The following is a 16,325-nucleotide window of genomic DNA, read 5'->3' as shown; positions in this document are numbered from 1 at the left end:
CACTAGCCTGGCTAGGTGCTATACCAAAACTGGCACTTTTACTGTAGTACCTTGGCACCCAACGTTTTGGGGAACGCTGGGTCAGTTTCTAGCTGGAAACCACTTAGGGAAATGGCCTAGCCCCAGCTTAATTAGGACACTGATCAAGCCACCCTTCTCAGAGCCTATTTTCACCTCTGCTATACATGGATCATAGCATCACCACTCTCTTGGGGGGGGAGGGGGTCACAGGAGGACTGAAGTGACATATTCAGGTGTGGAAGTTCCTGTTCCCTTACTAGACATCCACAGGATCCCTCTGCAGGCCTCGATACACTCTAGATTCTTCTGCTTGTCCATTGTTGATTATACCCCATTTGCTTCCCTCTGGGGACATAAGAACACCACTGTGTGCCTCTTATGAAGAGGATGGGAAAAGGGAGAGAGCTCGAAGGCCCCAGCCACCCTTCCCCACTCTCCAAGAGCACAGGCTCCTGGCACTACCCACCTCCAAAGGAAGGAAGAAACCCACACAATCAAACCAGTGTTGGAGAGCATTTTTATTAAGGGCAGCAGAATGGGATCGCAGCATCTTAGAAAGCCTATTCTCCACTGTTGCGGAGAGGGACAGGAGGAAGACCCAGGGCACTTCAAGGAACTAGGCAGATGTGAAATCCTGAGCCAGCACGGGTCAGTGATAGGTGGCTACTCTACAGCTCTCCTCTCCTCCAGAGGATCCAGCTTTTGGTTTTGGAGCAGCCAGGGCTGGCCACCAGCTTGCTCAAAGCCTGCCTCAGGGCACGGCTAGAAGGAACAAGCCACCCAGGCCAAAGGGAAGTACACCCACTAGAGAGCCAGGCCTCTGCTGCTGGGGCAGACCATAGGGTGCCAGTGCCAGAGCTGAGAGTCCCTGAGAGGGGCTGCTGGCATAAGGGGTACCTTCCCACAGTGAGCAGAGAGCAGTGAGTGGGTGACAGGCAGGCAGAGCTACATTGGCAGAAATATGAAGCAATGGGACAGTTTCCAAGAATGGCAATATTTCTAGATTCAGAGAAGCAACAAGAACAAATGGTGTTTTTTTTTGGATATCTTCTAACCATTTGGCATTTTATTACAAATCTGCGTATGAGTGAAATAAAATCCATTATCACCTTTCTATTAATGGACAGATGTGGAAACACTGGCCCAGTGCTCTTGCCATCCTGGACACAGGGGAGTCTCCAGAAACCTGTCCCTTGAGTACCTAGGACTAAAGAAGCTGAGCTCATTACACCCCGCAGGGGCCACTTGCTTGGACAACTAAACAGTGTTATGCTCCCTAACCTATCCATCACTTCTCACATCTGCACAGACGAAACCCAGACCTGACTTACACGGCCCTGAGCCCTGAAAGATCTCAAGTTATAGAATTAAAGTCAAAAAAGAAAGCAAAGTTTCTTGAAGTCATCTTCTCTAGAGGATCTAGTCCCCCCAGTAGCCAAGAAGAAAAGCCGCCAGTGGCAGAAGCAGAGTTGGTGACACACAGCGTTTGGATCATCAGCTTCCTCAGGGTATCAGAATGCCATATATTCTCTACTGTTTCAGGGACAGTCCCACTTGCCTTGAAAAGACATTAACATTCAAATCCTTACAAAGTTCATCTGATGATAACCTCTAAGGTCAATTTTTATTTCTACAAAAAAAGGCAATCAAAACAATATAAAACACATTGAAAGGATATTATTGAGCGAGCATCAAGTGGAGCTTGACTCTGCAAAGGTTGTTGAGTCCAAAGGGAGAGGAAAGGCCATCTTGTTCCTGGGATGAGCCAGCGGCTGCTCTGAAGGAAAGGGCCAGCAGAGACCCCAGTGACCCCAGATTGGTGCCAGCTACAAAGCTGAGTCCTGCCAATTCTGATCCCGCAAAGGGTCAAACTGTGCCAAGGAAGGGCTGTGGTGGGGCTGCTGCGCTGAGGAGTTGGAGACCTCCGTGGCACATTCAGATGGAACTTAGAATTTCAAATGGATATTCTGGCTTTTACTTTGCCTGCGATGAGCAGTGGATCTTCTAACATAGCTGCAGAAAGGGGTGCTGGCCTTCAGCCTATCAGGAGCCTTTCTGGCGAGAAATTCATTGCACAAGTGTGCAGCGTCCTTGGCTGGCAGGCCCTCCCTCTGGGGTCACCACAGACCTGGCATTACAGGGTTTCCCTACACAGGCTGGCCAGGCTGTAGTTCAATCATTATACAGACATCAGGGTTTGCCCGTTTAATCCATACTGTTGTGGAAACATTAGCCAGATTTTTACACAAGGAGTGGGCCTCCCTTTGCGCAGCATCCCCCCCCCCCCCGCCCGGGGAGGAGGGTGGAGTTGCTTGTTTTGTAATTTTTTAAAAGAATGTTATAAATTGGCAGCAGGAGAATTTGAACTAACTCCCACATGGGACAGTGTGATACTGGAGAAGAAAAGCCACAAGAGCCATTTCTTCTCCTTTGTGGAGCAGAGAGGAATTGGTTCTGGGGAAGTAAATACATGAAAGTGGGAGTTGCAAGGGCAGGGAAGGAAGGGGAACCACAACCTTATTTTTTTTAACCTTATGGGCTAAATGTAACTTGAAGATTTGGGGTAAATTTGGACAAAAGAAACACTATTCTTTTGAAGTAGATTGAAGCAGTGATTTTTAAAACAAAGAAAGCAGAACTAGAACATCTGAAATTTTTAATCCTTTCTTTACAGGTTACCTAGACCACTTTTGATTAAGAAAACTGTAGAAAGTTAGTAACTGCCACAAGCAAACGCCAGGCGGTGGCACGTGTCAATTTTCCACAGAGTCCTGCTTTGCGGGGTGTCTGAATGCACTGCTCGGGGTCTCTGCTCACACTTGCTGGAATCACTTGCGGCAGATTTTAGTCCACAGGTCGCTTTTCCCCATATTTCTTTGTAAACTCTTCAGCGTTCTTACAGAATTTTTTACGGTCCTTAGAGTATTCTTCAGCTAGGTCAGCCCGGAGCGGGTGCTCGGGCTGGGGGTCGTTCACCAGTGCTATGAGGGACTGGATTACTGCCAAGAGAAGGACAAGGCATTGGGCATTAGAATAGTCTCAGAAAGTGCATGGGCAAAAGGCAGCTAACCTCAGGATAGAAATTCTGTGACTTCAACATTGACTTATATCTACTGCTTTTAAGACAACATATTCTCTTTATTAAAAATTCTGACTACCAAAATTCAACCCATCACTCCTCTGTAATTAAGAGAACGCGATGGATGACAGTCAACACTACTCTGGATTGCTGATGCCATGGGCTCCTCTATACTAAGGGACTCATGCTTTTCACCCAGTGTTGTAAGGAATGAAATCAAATGCTGACACAGGCTGCCTCACGCACAGAGGCATGACCAGTCAATAATATATGTTGAGTAAAGGTTATAGCACAAAGACCACCTGTCCCAATGTTTCTAGAAGGTTCTTTTGACCACAGTTGGCCCAGGTGAGGTTTTGGGCGAAGATGAGGAAAGTTTGGCACATGCAGGGCCAAGCAGGGCCAAGGCTGAATGGGGTGGATAGTGGCTGGATCACCAAGTGCAGAGTGTGGACAGTGTAGAATGGGCAGGGGTCAAGAACCTGGAAGGCTCTCTTCAGGCCAAGATAGTCTCTAATTCAATCTCCACACCCCTCGAGCAGATACTATCATCTCCCTACCTGTACCCACCACATGTAGTAGTATCTCTAGAGGAACTGGATGCATATTTTATTCTCACCTGAATGAACAAAAACGATGGTAAAGCTTTTCAGTTCCTATTCTTTTTTTTCCTCAATTGTTGATAGATCTTTATTTATTTATAATTTATACATGGTACTAAGAATCGAACCTAGTGCCTCTCGAATGCCAGGCAAGTGCCCTACCATTAAGCCATAGTCCCAGCCCCCTGTTTCTAGTCTCCTGATGCCAACCATTCCACAGTTTGCTCTATAGACATACAAAGATTTCCTTATTGTTTATTTAGTATGTTTCCTTAAATCACCACCAAGTCTTTAACAGAAGACAAGGAAATACCAGTGACTCAAATGGGAAATCACTTTTATTTGTCTTAAACAAGGAATGTTTTAATAAACATTAAAACAGGACCAGAAGTATAACTCAGTGGTAGAGTAATTGCCCAGCATATACAAAGCTCTGGGTTTGATCTCCAGCACTAAAAAGAAAAATAACAACATGAAAATAATCACTTGGGTCATCCTGGCCATGCAGGGGAGTGACCACACAAATACTCTTTCAAAGAAGACTCTCAAGGCTTCTATGAAAACCTTCAGAACCAGGCATAGTGGCACATACCTGAAAACTCAGCTACTAGGGAAGCCGAGGCAGGAGAATCACAAGTTTGAGGTCAGCCTCAGCAACTTAATGAAACCCTATCTCAAAAAGAAATTTTAAAAGGCTAGGGGTGCTAGGGATGTAGCTCTCAGTATTAGAGCACTTCGCAACAACTTAGAAGGCTAAGACAGGAGGATGGCAAGTTTGAGGCCATCCTGGGCAACTTAAACCTCATACCAACCCTCCCCAAAGCACCCCCAAATCAAACAAAACCTGCTCTCTAGGTGGTACTATTTCAGTGTAAGCCAAGCTTTTCTCCACTAAGAGGGGAAACTGTTCTCTTCCCCCCCTATTTTTTGTCTTTTTTTTTTTTTAAGTTGTAGATGGACACAGTATGTTTATTTTATTTTTATGTGGTTCTGAGGATTGAACCTAGTGCCTTCCACATACGAGTCGAGCACTGAGCTACAACCCCAGCCCTGCTTTGTTGTTCTTGAGAGCTTGTTTGGAGTTCTGAGGGGAGCACAGCTACTCATATAACCTGGATCAAAGAACAGTCCTCCTCTGACTAAGTGTGCAGCTTCATACATGAAGTGATGATGGAGGAAGGGGACAGCCACCTAGCCAGCCAGAGCAGCCAAATCAATCCTGGCGATCAATGGGGTGACAGATGCCGCAGTCAGATGGCCCTTTATTGTTCTTGACTTCAGGCTTGGAAACCCAAACCACATTTGCCTGATAGCACTGATAATAAGTGATTTCCCATCTTTTTAGAATCAGAAATGTTCTGGAACAGTAGAATCACTATCTGCTTAGCACTTCAGGAACCTCAGTGGACTAAGGGAGGCTAAGTGCTATGTGAGGGGACACTGATGAGTTTTCATCTCCTGTTCACCATCTGTTACGGATGTTTAGGCTCTCTACTTCTCATCGGGATCATCTTAGCACCTAATAATGTATCAATATAAAACTCTTAGTTACACTAATGCCTCCTCACTACATCATTCTTTTCTGAAAACTCAATTTTATTATTTGATCATGTCTAAACATTTTTTTTTTCAACCAAGAGATTTTATTGGGGGGCTGCCCAAAGGAGAAGAAAAGGAGAAGCAGAGAGAAACAGAAAGAGAGTAGAGACAAAGAGAAAGGGTAGAGAGAGGAGAGAAAGAGAAGCGGGCAGAGAGTGTGTATGTCTAAATATTTTAATGTAGTATTTCTGATAAGTATTTCATTCTTTGTTTCTTTGGCTGAATTTCTGGCTCCTCATCCAAACTAGAGTAACTTAAGCAGAGCTGGACTTATTTTGCTAATGAGAACACTAATAGCTACCACTGGTTTTCAAACTACTGTCTTGTTATTTTTCACATAAAGGGCAGCACACTCATCATATTCTACAATAGTCTGGTCCTGGTTTCTTTCTTTTATTTATTTATTTATTTTTAATATTTATTTATTTATTTTTAGTTTTCAGCGGACACATCTTTTTGTATGTATGTGGTGCTGAGGATCGAACCCGGGCCGCACGCATGCCAGGCGAGCACGCTACTGCTTGAGCCACATCCCCAGCCCATCTTTCTTTTATTTTTTTAAATCTATTTTTTAGTTGTAGTTGGACACAATACCTTTATTTTATTTATTTATTTTTATGTGGTGCTGAGGATCAAACCTAGGACCTTTTACATGCTAGGCGAGTGCTCTACTGATGAGCCACAACCCCAGCTCCCTGGTTTCTTTTTTTTAGAGATAGAATCTCACTATGTTGCCCAGGCTGGTCTCAAACTCTTGGTTGGGCTCAAATGATCCACCTACCGCGGCACCCTTTTATTTTTATTTTTTTAACTTTTTTTTTAAAGTTGTAAGTGAACACAATACTTTTATTTTTATGTGGTGTGGAGGACAGAACCCAGTGCCTCACAAGCGCAAGGCAAGTGCTCTACCACTGAGCTACCACTGCCACCCCTAGATTCTTGATCTCTTCTCTACCCACATGCTCCTCAATCATTGTTTAGGGCTTTCCAGGTGCAATATCCCAGCTTGATACATGTTTTTAAGCCCCTGCATTTTGGAGGCAGGACTATAGTCCCTCAAGAGGCTGAGGTGGGAAGATTCCTGGGCAACACAGCAAGACCTCACCTCAAAAAATAAAAATATCAAATTTTACTTCTTAACGTCACTGTGTTATCATCTGAGGAAAAAAGCTTACGAAATTTCCTCCTTTTTGTTTTTGCTGATAGTTTCTCTGTAATACAGGAGATTAACAATATCTTCTCTTCTTGGAGATCTAGAAGCTCCATTTTCACAGGATGTTAGTGATGCCTTCCTCTATCCCTAAAGTAATGGTGTAGCCTTCCATGTAATGCACCAAAAAGTATAAGTTAGGGGCTAGAACTGTGGCTCAATGGTAGAGTGCTTGCCTAGCACTTGTGAGGCACAGGGTTTGATCCTCAGTACCACATGAAAATAAGTATGTACGTAAGGTAATAAGTAAGTAAGTAAGTAAATAAATAAATAAATAAAGGTGCTGTGTCTATGTGTTTGTTATTTTGCTTCAGTCTTTTTTAAATCTTCTTATTTTGTTATGATAATGTATAGGGAACTGAAACATTCTGCTTTTGAACATGTTTAATTTTTCTCTTCATCTAATTTTGCTGCTATGCTATTTGCTACATAGAAGTTCAATTAATACTAAATTCAGTTAAGCTGGCTTCATTACTGATAATATTTTTTTTGGTACCAAGAATTGAACCCAGGGGCACTTAACCACTGAACTACATCCCCAGTCCTTTTTATTTTGAAACATGGTCTCACTAAGTTGCACAGGGCCTTGCTAAGTTGTTGAGGCTGGTCTCTAACTTGTGTTCCTCCTGTCTCAGACTTCCAAGCCACTGGGATTATAGGCATAAACCACTGAGCCAGGCTAATGATTGATTGTATTTTATATAGTAAAATCTCATTCAACCAAACTAAGTCCTTGTTTTGTTGCTAAGATAGCTACTTGAACCAAATGCTGCTGAACAAAACTGTTTCCACATTTTTTATTCCAATATTACCTTCTGTTTGATAGTTTTATCATGTTTCTTGACTTTCCTTTGCTCAATTTTTAACAGTTCCTTACAGTCTTTCCTTTTTTAAAAAACTGACATGTCGCATATCAAAAAACAAAACAAAAAAACTTTTTAAAAGCATAAAGTTTTTAGTGTGCTTATACAAAGTTGTGTGACATCACCACCATTTAATTCTAAAACATTTCATCACCTCCAAAAGAAAACCCGCTCTCACTAGCAGTTACTTCCCATTCTTCCTTTCCTTTCTGACCCTGTAATCTGTTTCCATGGATTCACCTATTCTGATCATCCTGTATACAAGTGAACTTGTTATCTGTAGTAATTATGTTCTACAAACTTGCAGTGAGCATTCAATTAATAACACTAAATCACTGCTCCTAAGGGAAACAGAGGATTGGGTTCCTAAAAACCTTTGCTCACAATGTTTTTGTTAACCCTAGCATGTGCAAGGCCCTGGGTTCAATCCTCAGCACCACATAAAAATAAATAAAGAAAGAAGAAACCCTACTTAATACATTGTATTTATTCACTAACATTAAATTCATGGCCATACCACTGTAATTCATGCCTGAATAAAGTTTATCTAACACTTGTATTTTCTCCAAAAGACACATCATAACTTCCTTATATTCAGGAATACCACATAGCAATTTAGCACTATGATGGGGGGCATTTTAAAAAGCTAAACTGGCAACAAAAGGAACAAAAATGCAAGAAATAGAACACTGAAGAGATGAGAATAATAACTTTCTAAGGACAAGGGCAAGAGAAGAAAATCATGAACAGATGCTATGAAGATAGCAGAAGAGTGCTAGAGGAAGATTAAAGCAAAGAGGGTGGCACATGTACTTCATGACTTTTGGAAATGAATGAAGAAATGGAACGGCATCAAAAAAGGAAAATGCTAGGCTTAGGGTGTGACTCAATGGTGGAGAGCTTGCCTAGCATACTCAGGGCCCTAAGGTTCTATGCCTAGCAATGCAAATAAATAAAAAAACAAAACAAAAATAAATTGTACAATGTTAGTGGTTGAAGAGCAATCAGGAAATAGGGCCAGAAAAATTGGTACATAGACATAGGAAGATCTAGCAAGTGGGAACAGCAAAGGTATGTCCAGGACAGCCATCGTTTGGGATAAATGGCCCCAAGGAGGCCTGAGGAGCCAGCAAGAGGATTCAGTATCACTGCCCACCTGTTCTACCTCTGTAACCCCCTCTCCTCTTCAGAGTTGCTATGCCTCCTGTCAAGATGCAAAGTCCATTTCCCTTCTCTAGAGTCTAGGTTGCTTGACCCACAGAATATAGCAGAAATGATACTATACGAGTTCTGCATCTGTGCCATAGTGGTCTGTCAGTTTCTGCTTTTGCCCTGGAACCCCACCATGATATAAAGAAGTCCTATCCAGCCTATAAGAGGCCAAAAAGAGAACTGAGGAGTCCAGTAAACATCAATTGCCACACATGTGAATGATGCCCACTGGCATATCCCAAACCCTGCACAGCTCTCAGCTCAATGTGATGCATGAGTGACCGCAAGAATGATCACCCAGATGAAACCAGACAACCAAAAGAAAGAGCAATAAACTTGTTGCTTTAAGCCATTAAGCTTTGAGGGGGTTTGTAAATGAGAAATAGATAACAGAAATATAAGAATGTGGTGCAAGTGCAAGGGACAACATTCCTGATATATGTAAGAATGGGATCAAGACCATGCTATAAAGGCTCTACAGAATAATTATCTATGAAGAAATCCCAGACAGTCCCAAGTCACAAAATAGGAATATAGAACCTACACCAAAATTTTTACCTTATAAATCCTAAATCAACAGGTACATTTTACAAAATAATAAAAGGCCACCCCTAAGTTATCTCTTTGTAATGGGGGAAGGGAGCAGTCCCATCCTGAAAAAGAACATTTGGGCTATGCTATAACATTTCTAGCTGAAGCTAAAATAGTATTGCCATGGCCCTCTTAAGCAGTCAGCTCCTGCAAGAGGTGGCAAAACACTTGCATCTATATCTTGCAAGTGTCCCCAGTCCTGGCCACCATGTCCTCGGTTCTCAGGCAAGGGAGAAGACCCTAAAATCTTTGTAGCCAGAATCAGATCCTGGGCAGCCTGACCTGGAAGAACAATTCCTCCCACCCTCTGCTGACATGGTGGCCGAACAGAGATATACAACTCAATAAGATCTCCAGGAGTTGTGTGAAGGTTGACACAATCCAACTAAGACTTCATATGGGGGAAAAAAAAATCAGGCCATGTGCACTGAGAATTGTGTCAGGCTGTTATAAACATCAACTTTTACACAACCAGTGTAAAGTCCTTTGGAGCTCACTCTCTGAAATGAGCACCTACATTCAGCACCTAAACATTCAGCACTTACCCCTATCAACTACTCAGCTGTGGAGGACCAGCATACACCTTTCATGGTGATTACTTAAGAAGTAAGACTCAATTTTTCTTGTGAAAGCCTTTTAATTCCATATTCTAGGGTGGGCTTCCACCAAAAAGTGACTTTTTAATCTATCAATGAAAAACTCCACTGTAGCCTCACCACATTCTGTAATATAAACAAATCTTATATTCTTTTACTTCTCATTACAAAGCCACCAAAAAAATGATGTCAGGACTTCATATGAGAGTCTCTAATTGTTTTTGCTAATTCCAGGGGATAAAAGGGAGGATAATCACAATACTGAGTCAAATACTTTTCCTACAAAATGAACATGTGTGTGTTCATATAGACAAATGGACACATACACAACCACATCCAAGTCCAAGGAGTTCCATAACCAACGATATGCTTTCATCCAGGAATGTTGCTCTAGAGTCTGACCTTGCTGCCTCTCCAAACAACCCATTCTGAGCCACTGGGTCTTGGCTCATGCCCTTCTGTTACCCAGGAAGGAACTCACCAACCACTCTTCTTCCTTCAAGCCTAAGTTTAGGCACTACCTGCTATATAATACCACCTTAGACACCATTCTATCTTCCTCTTCTAGGCAGTCCCACAATCCCTCCTCACTTCTAGGGACTAATGCCCATACCCCATTACTGCACATTCAGCAAACAGTCAGGATGTCTATGTCTCACTACACTGTAAGAAGCCCAGAAAGGGCCTCCTCAATACTGCACAGTAGTTTTCAACTGAGGCAACCATCCCACAGGACTGGTGGAACCTCAGTAATACTTCTGCATGTACTGATATGTTTAAGACTTTTCTGGACCCTGACTTGGCATTAGAAGGAAACTTAAAGTCCCTATCCCACAGCAGCATTCTCAGTAGAGTTCCATCCAAGGCAGACAAGGAAATATGCTTACCTTGGTCGGTCTTGGTTGCTGGCTTCCAGTTCTCAGCACTAATTACTGGCAGGCAGACCTGTCCTTTTTCGTCAATGTTTGGGTGGTAGATCTTTGTTTTAAATGTGATCTTCGGTGGTTTGAATGGGTATTCTGCTGGAAAGTTGATTTCGATTCTGAAGGCCCCCTTATCATATGGAGGGTTGTCCTGGAAGCAAATAGAGATCAAAATGAACACATCATAATTCACTTATCTGTGGCCAAGATAGGACTATTTGAATTGTTCACTTGAAATATTAATTTAAGCCAGGCACAGTGGTGCACGCCTGTAATCCCAGCAGCTCTGGAGGCTGAGTCAGGAGGATCTAGAGTTCAAAGCCAGCCTCAGAAAAAAGGCACTAAACAACTCAGTAAAACCCTGTCTCTAAATAAAATGCAAAAGAGGGCTAGGGATATGGCTCAGGGGTTGAGTGCCCCCGAATTAAATCCCCAGTACTCCCATCCCCACAAAAAAAAGATTAATTTATTGCTGGATGCAGTGGCACATGCTTTGTAATTCTAGTGACGCAGGAGGCTGAGATAGAAGAATTGCAAGTTCAAAACCAGCCTCAGCAATTTAACAAAATAAAAAATAAAAAAGGGCTGGGAATGTAGTTCAGTGGTAAAGCACCTATGGGTTTACTCCCTGGTACTGGCCCCGCCAAAAAAGATCAAATGGTATATCAACTACAGGGCAACCCAATAATCAACCAGTACTTCTAGAACAAGATCTCTGCTAAGCTGTGAAAAAGTCTGAGATTGATGTGTTGGTATCTTATGCTTTTTTTTTTTTTTAAATAGGCTTTGTTTTTTAGAGCTCCTTTAGGTTTATAAAACTGAGAGGAAAGTTCATAGATAACCTACACATCCTTCCCCCAACACACAGAGCCTACCCCAGTAACAAGATCCCTCATCAAAAGAGTAAATCTACTAGGAATGATGGTGCATACCAGTAATCCCAACAACTTGGAAGGCTTAGGTAGGAGGATCACAAGTTCAAGGCCAGGCTCAGCAACTTAGTGAGATCCTATTTCAAAATTTCTTAAAAATTAAAAAAAGGGAGGGGGACAGGGGTTTTGGCTCAGTGACAGAAAACTCACCTATCACGGGTGAGGTGCTGAGTTCAATCCTCAGCACCACATAAAAATAAATAAATAAAATAAAAGTACTGTGCCCAACTATAAAAACTAAAAAATATTTTTTTAAAAAAAGGACTGGGAATATAATATAGCTCAGCTATAAAGCACCTGCTCAATCTGCAGTACCCCCCCTCCCGCCCCAAAAAAAAGATAAAAGGAAATACTGGCATCAGGTCCCATAGATGAGGAAGTTCTATAAGGAGATCTTATCTGAACAGCCTATCCTCAGGTATCTTTCATTTCACCTCTTCCATTCAGTTCCAGCTTTGGTGAAAGGCCCTAACCAACAACAGTGTCCGCTCTGCCTCACTTGCTTCCAGCACATTCTGCTCTTCCTGGTGGCCCTGTTTTCTTCTTACTGAGTTCTATGTATATTCTGAGTAACAGTCCTTTATCAGATGTTTTCTGCAAATATTTCTTTATCTTTTTTTAAGCTATGAAAATAATCACCCAGATGTAAGTAATAACCCAACCTAGAATACACCATGAGTGTATTCTCAAAGAGAGCTGAACTCCAAATATGGGCAGCTCAGTCTCCCCACAATGGAGCCAAAACCCAGTTCCATGGCTAAATCCTGGGAAGCTGAGCTGATCAGTGGCTGGTTGCTGGGCACAGCCAGCAACATGCCCTAGATCCTGGCCTGTAGGACACCAAAAAGTATGGCCCAAGGGGCCTGGAAACTGTGATGGCCCCAATGCCCCAGGAAAGAGCCCGTGGGTCTTTTCCCCCACCCTACCATTTCCAGAGCTGTGGAAGCCCTTCATGCTATACTATCTTTCTTATACTTGGGCTTTCCCGAGTCACACCAACTCAAAGTAAACCAAGCCTTACAGGGTGTCCAGGAACACCCTTGGCAGCCCTACTCCATAGGTCTACCTCCTCTTGTCCCAAAAACTAAGTGGGCACTCTCCATTAAACAAGAGTTCCTCTGTTGGGGGTGCAGGTGAAGCTGGCACACAGCGGGTCTCTATATTCTTCAGCATTCTAACCCTGCCCAGGGAAGGGAAGCACAGAATGGGGCCCTTAAAGGATGAGAAGATTAGAAAAGGCTTAGGAAAGGGAGCTCTCATTCTCCCCCCTCCAACAGGGAACAAATTTTGTGCATGCTAGTCAAGTGTTCCATCACTGAGCTATTCTAGCTCAAATCTTTTCTCTTTAAATGTTCATTATCTCAAGCATGTTACAATGCATGTGAATAAATAAGACCTGACCAAAGTTTATTAAGCACTTGTTATATATCATGTGCTTTTTCTGTTTCATGTTAACCAATATGCCCCTGGCAGCAACCCTCAGAGGAAGATGCTGACCTTATCCACATTTGGAAGGATGGCAAATTAGGTAGAGGTTAAGTGGTTGGTATGAGACCCCTAAACTCAAGCTTCCTCTCTTATAACACAACCCAAAGCATCTGAAAGCATCCATCTGGGCCCTTCTTCATCACCTCTGTGGAGCCTGAGACCAAGAGAAATTGATCCCTTCAAACACAAATATGCTGATGTTCCCAGCCTGCTGTACCATCAGTAACTATGGTTGAGAGATCTCATGTCTTGCTAACATTCAGTAAACTGGCAGGCTACCTTGTTAACCTGAAAAGGGTAAAAATCTCAAGATTATTTACAGTTCTTGACAACAACTTCTAAGACACAAAGCTAATTTGTAGCAATTAAGACCCAGAGAAAGCTCTTTACCATATGGCACAAAATCATTTGGGTCTTTTACTTATGTATCCTAATTCTAATCCTGTGGTCCATCTATTTCTTTTCATATGACTACCCTTCAAGACTCAGCTCCCTTCAAAACTTCAAGAATCCCAAGACTCCCTCATGTCTTCTTTTCTCTGAATCCTTTAATAAACCCAGAGAAGTCACATTTTGATATCACCATTGTAAAGCAGTGAAAACCACCATACAGTGCTCTGGCTACCAAAAAAGGAAGTCAACAATCCTGACTGCCAGACATGGACTGCTGTGACATGATGTGTCTCCATGGTGTATGGGTAATCATCTATTTGCACCACACATAGGACTCATGGCTATTGGCTCAGACAGTAGGATCCTGGTTTGTATCTAATGAATATGCTGTCCCTTCCTCATTCCAAGCATCAGAAGGACAATAAGCTCTTGTCCACAGTTTATTGAGGAGGCTTCCCTCAGCAATAGCCTTTCCCTATGTCTAATATTTTTTCACCCAGGAAGTTATCACAGACCAAACTTTTCTACCATAAAGAGGTCTAACTTGGTCTTGCAAGATGCCTATCCCCTTAAAATTCAGTTGTCTTGTTAAAGGGAGTGGGAGGGAGGTGGCCCATCCTGTTCTGAGAGCCCCAGGCAGATTCTATGCCCTCATACCTTCCTGATCTACTCTAGAATACAAGAAATATCATAGCCAGGCACAGTGGCACACATCTGTAATTCCAGCAACTTGGGAGGTTGGATAGGAGGATCACAAGTTCATAGTCAGCCTCAGCAACTTAGTGAGACCCTGTCTCAAAATAAAAAGGGCTGGAGATATGGCTCAGTGGTTAAGCATCCCTGGGTTCAATCCCCAGCACACAAAAAAAAAAAAGGAAAGAAAAACCTTACCACACTGGAATATCTGAAATAAGTTCATGGACCTTCCATCATGAACTATGGCCTTACCTTTTGTAAATTGTCTTTATTCTCTTTTCCATTCTGAAAAACAAGCTTCCTGGCTACTTGAATCACAAATCTGCTAAATTAGGAGTCATCTTGTGCTAATTCTGGTTTCTGAAAATGACTTCTTTGTATGCTTTCAACTATTTGGTTTGTGGGACTTTTCATAGTACAGTTCTTTGGCAGTGAATATTCCATTATTACATAGAGTTTAATCATATTTCCTTCCAACATAAATATTAGGAGGAATAAATATTTTCTTTTTTTGATTGCTTGTGTTTTGGATATCGGGGATTGAACTCAGGATTGCTCGACCACTGAGCCACACATCCCCAGCCCTATTCTGTATTTTATTTAGAGACAGGGTCTCACTGAGTCACTTACTGCTTTGATTTTTGCTGAGGCTGGCTTTGAACTCACGATCTTCCTGACGCAGCCTCCAGAGCCGCTGGGATTACAGGCATGTGCCACTACACTGGGAAGGAATCAGTATCTTCAGAACTGTTTTCCCAATCTTTCATGATTAAACTACCTTCTGAATGATATCTAAATTTAAAACCACAAAATTCATTATCTGAATTTGCCAAGGAATTTTTCCTCATGTGAACTCATAGCCAATATGATTCACTTCCACACACCCCCAGAACCAAAAAAATACTTCATAACCAAAAAAAGGGAGAAGTATATTAAAAAAAGAAAAAAAAAATCACACCATGACCCAGGATCACTGCTGTGTCTATACTGTAGGATATTCTCCAGGACTTTATTTCTACACATCTACACATATGAGGCATATGCAGTTACAAAACTCAAGTCCTATTGTCTATATCCTTTCTTTTGACCCCTCCCCCCTTTTTTGGCTGGGGTCCAAACCCAGGACCTTACACATGCTAGGTAAGTGCTCCACCACTGAGCTGTACCCCTAGACCTCTTTTATTACTTCTGCCCAGGTTGCCATACTGCTTTCCATTCTGCAATCCAGACACTGTACTTCCTGTTGCCTCTTTTCTGTTGGGTCCTAAGTACACCATACCTGAAGATGGACCCACTCACACTCAACATTTAAGAGACTACAGATTCCACAAGGACAGCACCTCTATGGCTTCCATCCATAATCCTGGTACTTGTTTTGTGACAGGAGCTCAATATCTCCCTCAACATGGGAGCATGCTCTTTCTCCTTAAAATAACTCCAATATACTCTGAGGTTTAAAAATATATATTTCAAATATGAAACCCTTTGTCAAAAAACAGGGCTTCCCTCTCTTGGTCTCAAAGATTACATCTATGGTAGGAAGGAAGGAAAAGCAACTGAAAATTAGCAGGAGGCAGAGAAGAGTAAAGAACAAAGGCCAGTACTATGTCCCAGGAAGGCAGGCTATAGCTCTTATCCAAAGCCAGAGCAAGCAGCAGTGCATAAAGAAGGGAGAAGGAAGCAGGTGTTGAATGAGACCTTAGGTATAAAGGGCTGTATACATGAGTAAGCATAAAAAGGAAAGAGAAAGGTCTGAAAAAATTGCCAGGCATGGTGGCTCACACCTGTGATCCCAGCATCTCTGGAGGCTGAGGCAGGAGGATGGCAAGTTCAAAAGCCAGCCTCAGCAACTTAGCAAGACCCTGCCTCAAAATAAAACATAAAAAGGTCTGTGGATATGGTTCAGTGGTTAAGCGCCCCTGGGTTCAATTCCTTGTACAAAAAAAGAAAGGAAGGTCTGAAAAACTTAAAAAAAAAAAAAAAAAAAAGTGAGGGATAAACAATTCACTCTTTGGAGGCAGGCTGGAGTTGAGGGAGACCTTCCTTCTTCCTTAACAGGAAAATGAATCTTCGGTATCAGCGAAGTTCTTATATTGTCCCCACTCAGTGCTCACAAAGTG

At 42.4% G+C, this 16,325-nt stretch overlaps 1 protein-coding gene across 1 annotated transcript in view; it reads right to left on the bottom strand.

The window, feature by feature from the left end:
- Positions 1-521: 521 nt before the first annotated feature.
- Ube2l3 (ubiquitin conjugating enzyme E2 L3) overlaps positions 522-16,325 on the bottom strand; it is a 64,508-nt gene continuing 48,704 nt past the window's right edge. Inside the window, exons 3-4 of the mRNA XM_046421184.2 lie at positions 10,661-10,847; positions 522-3,020 (exon numbers count right to left, since the gene is read on the bottom strand). Coding sequence (XP_046277140.1) covers positions 2,866-3,020; positions 10,661-10,847 — 342 coding nt within the window. The 3' untranslated portion in view covers positions 522-2,865. The remainder of the gene's footprint in view (positions 3,021-10,660; positions 10,848-16,325) is intronic.

The sequence above is a fragment of the Marmota monax genome, unplaced genomic scaffold, assembly GCF_021218885.2.
Source record: "Marmota monax isolate L192 unplaced genomic scaffold, Marmota_monax_Labrador192_F-V1.1 WCK01_AAM20220418_F8-fsc00157, whole genome shotgun sequence".
NCBI classification, from domain to species: domain Eukaryota; kingdom Metazoa; phylum Chordata; class Mammalia; order Rodentia; family Sciuridae; genus Marmota; species Marmota monax.
This window is presented reverse-complemented; position numbering and strand designations above follow the sequence as displayed.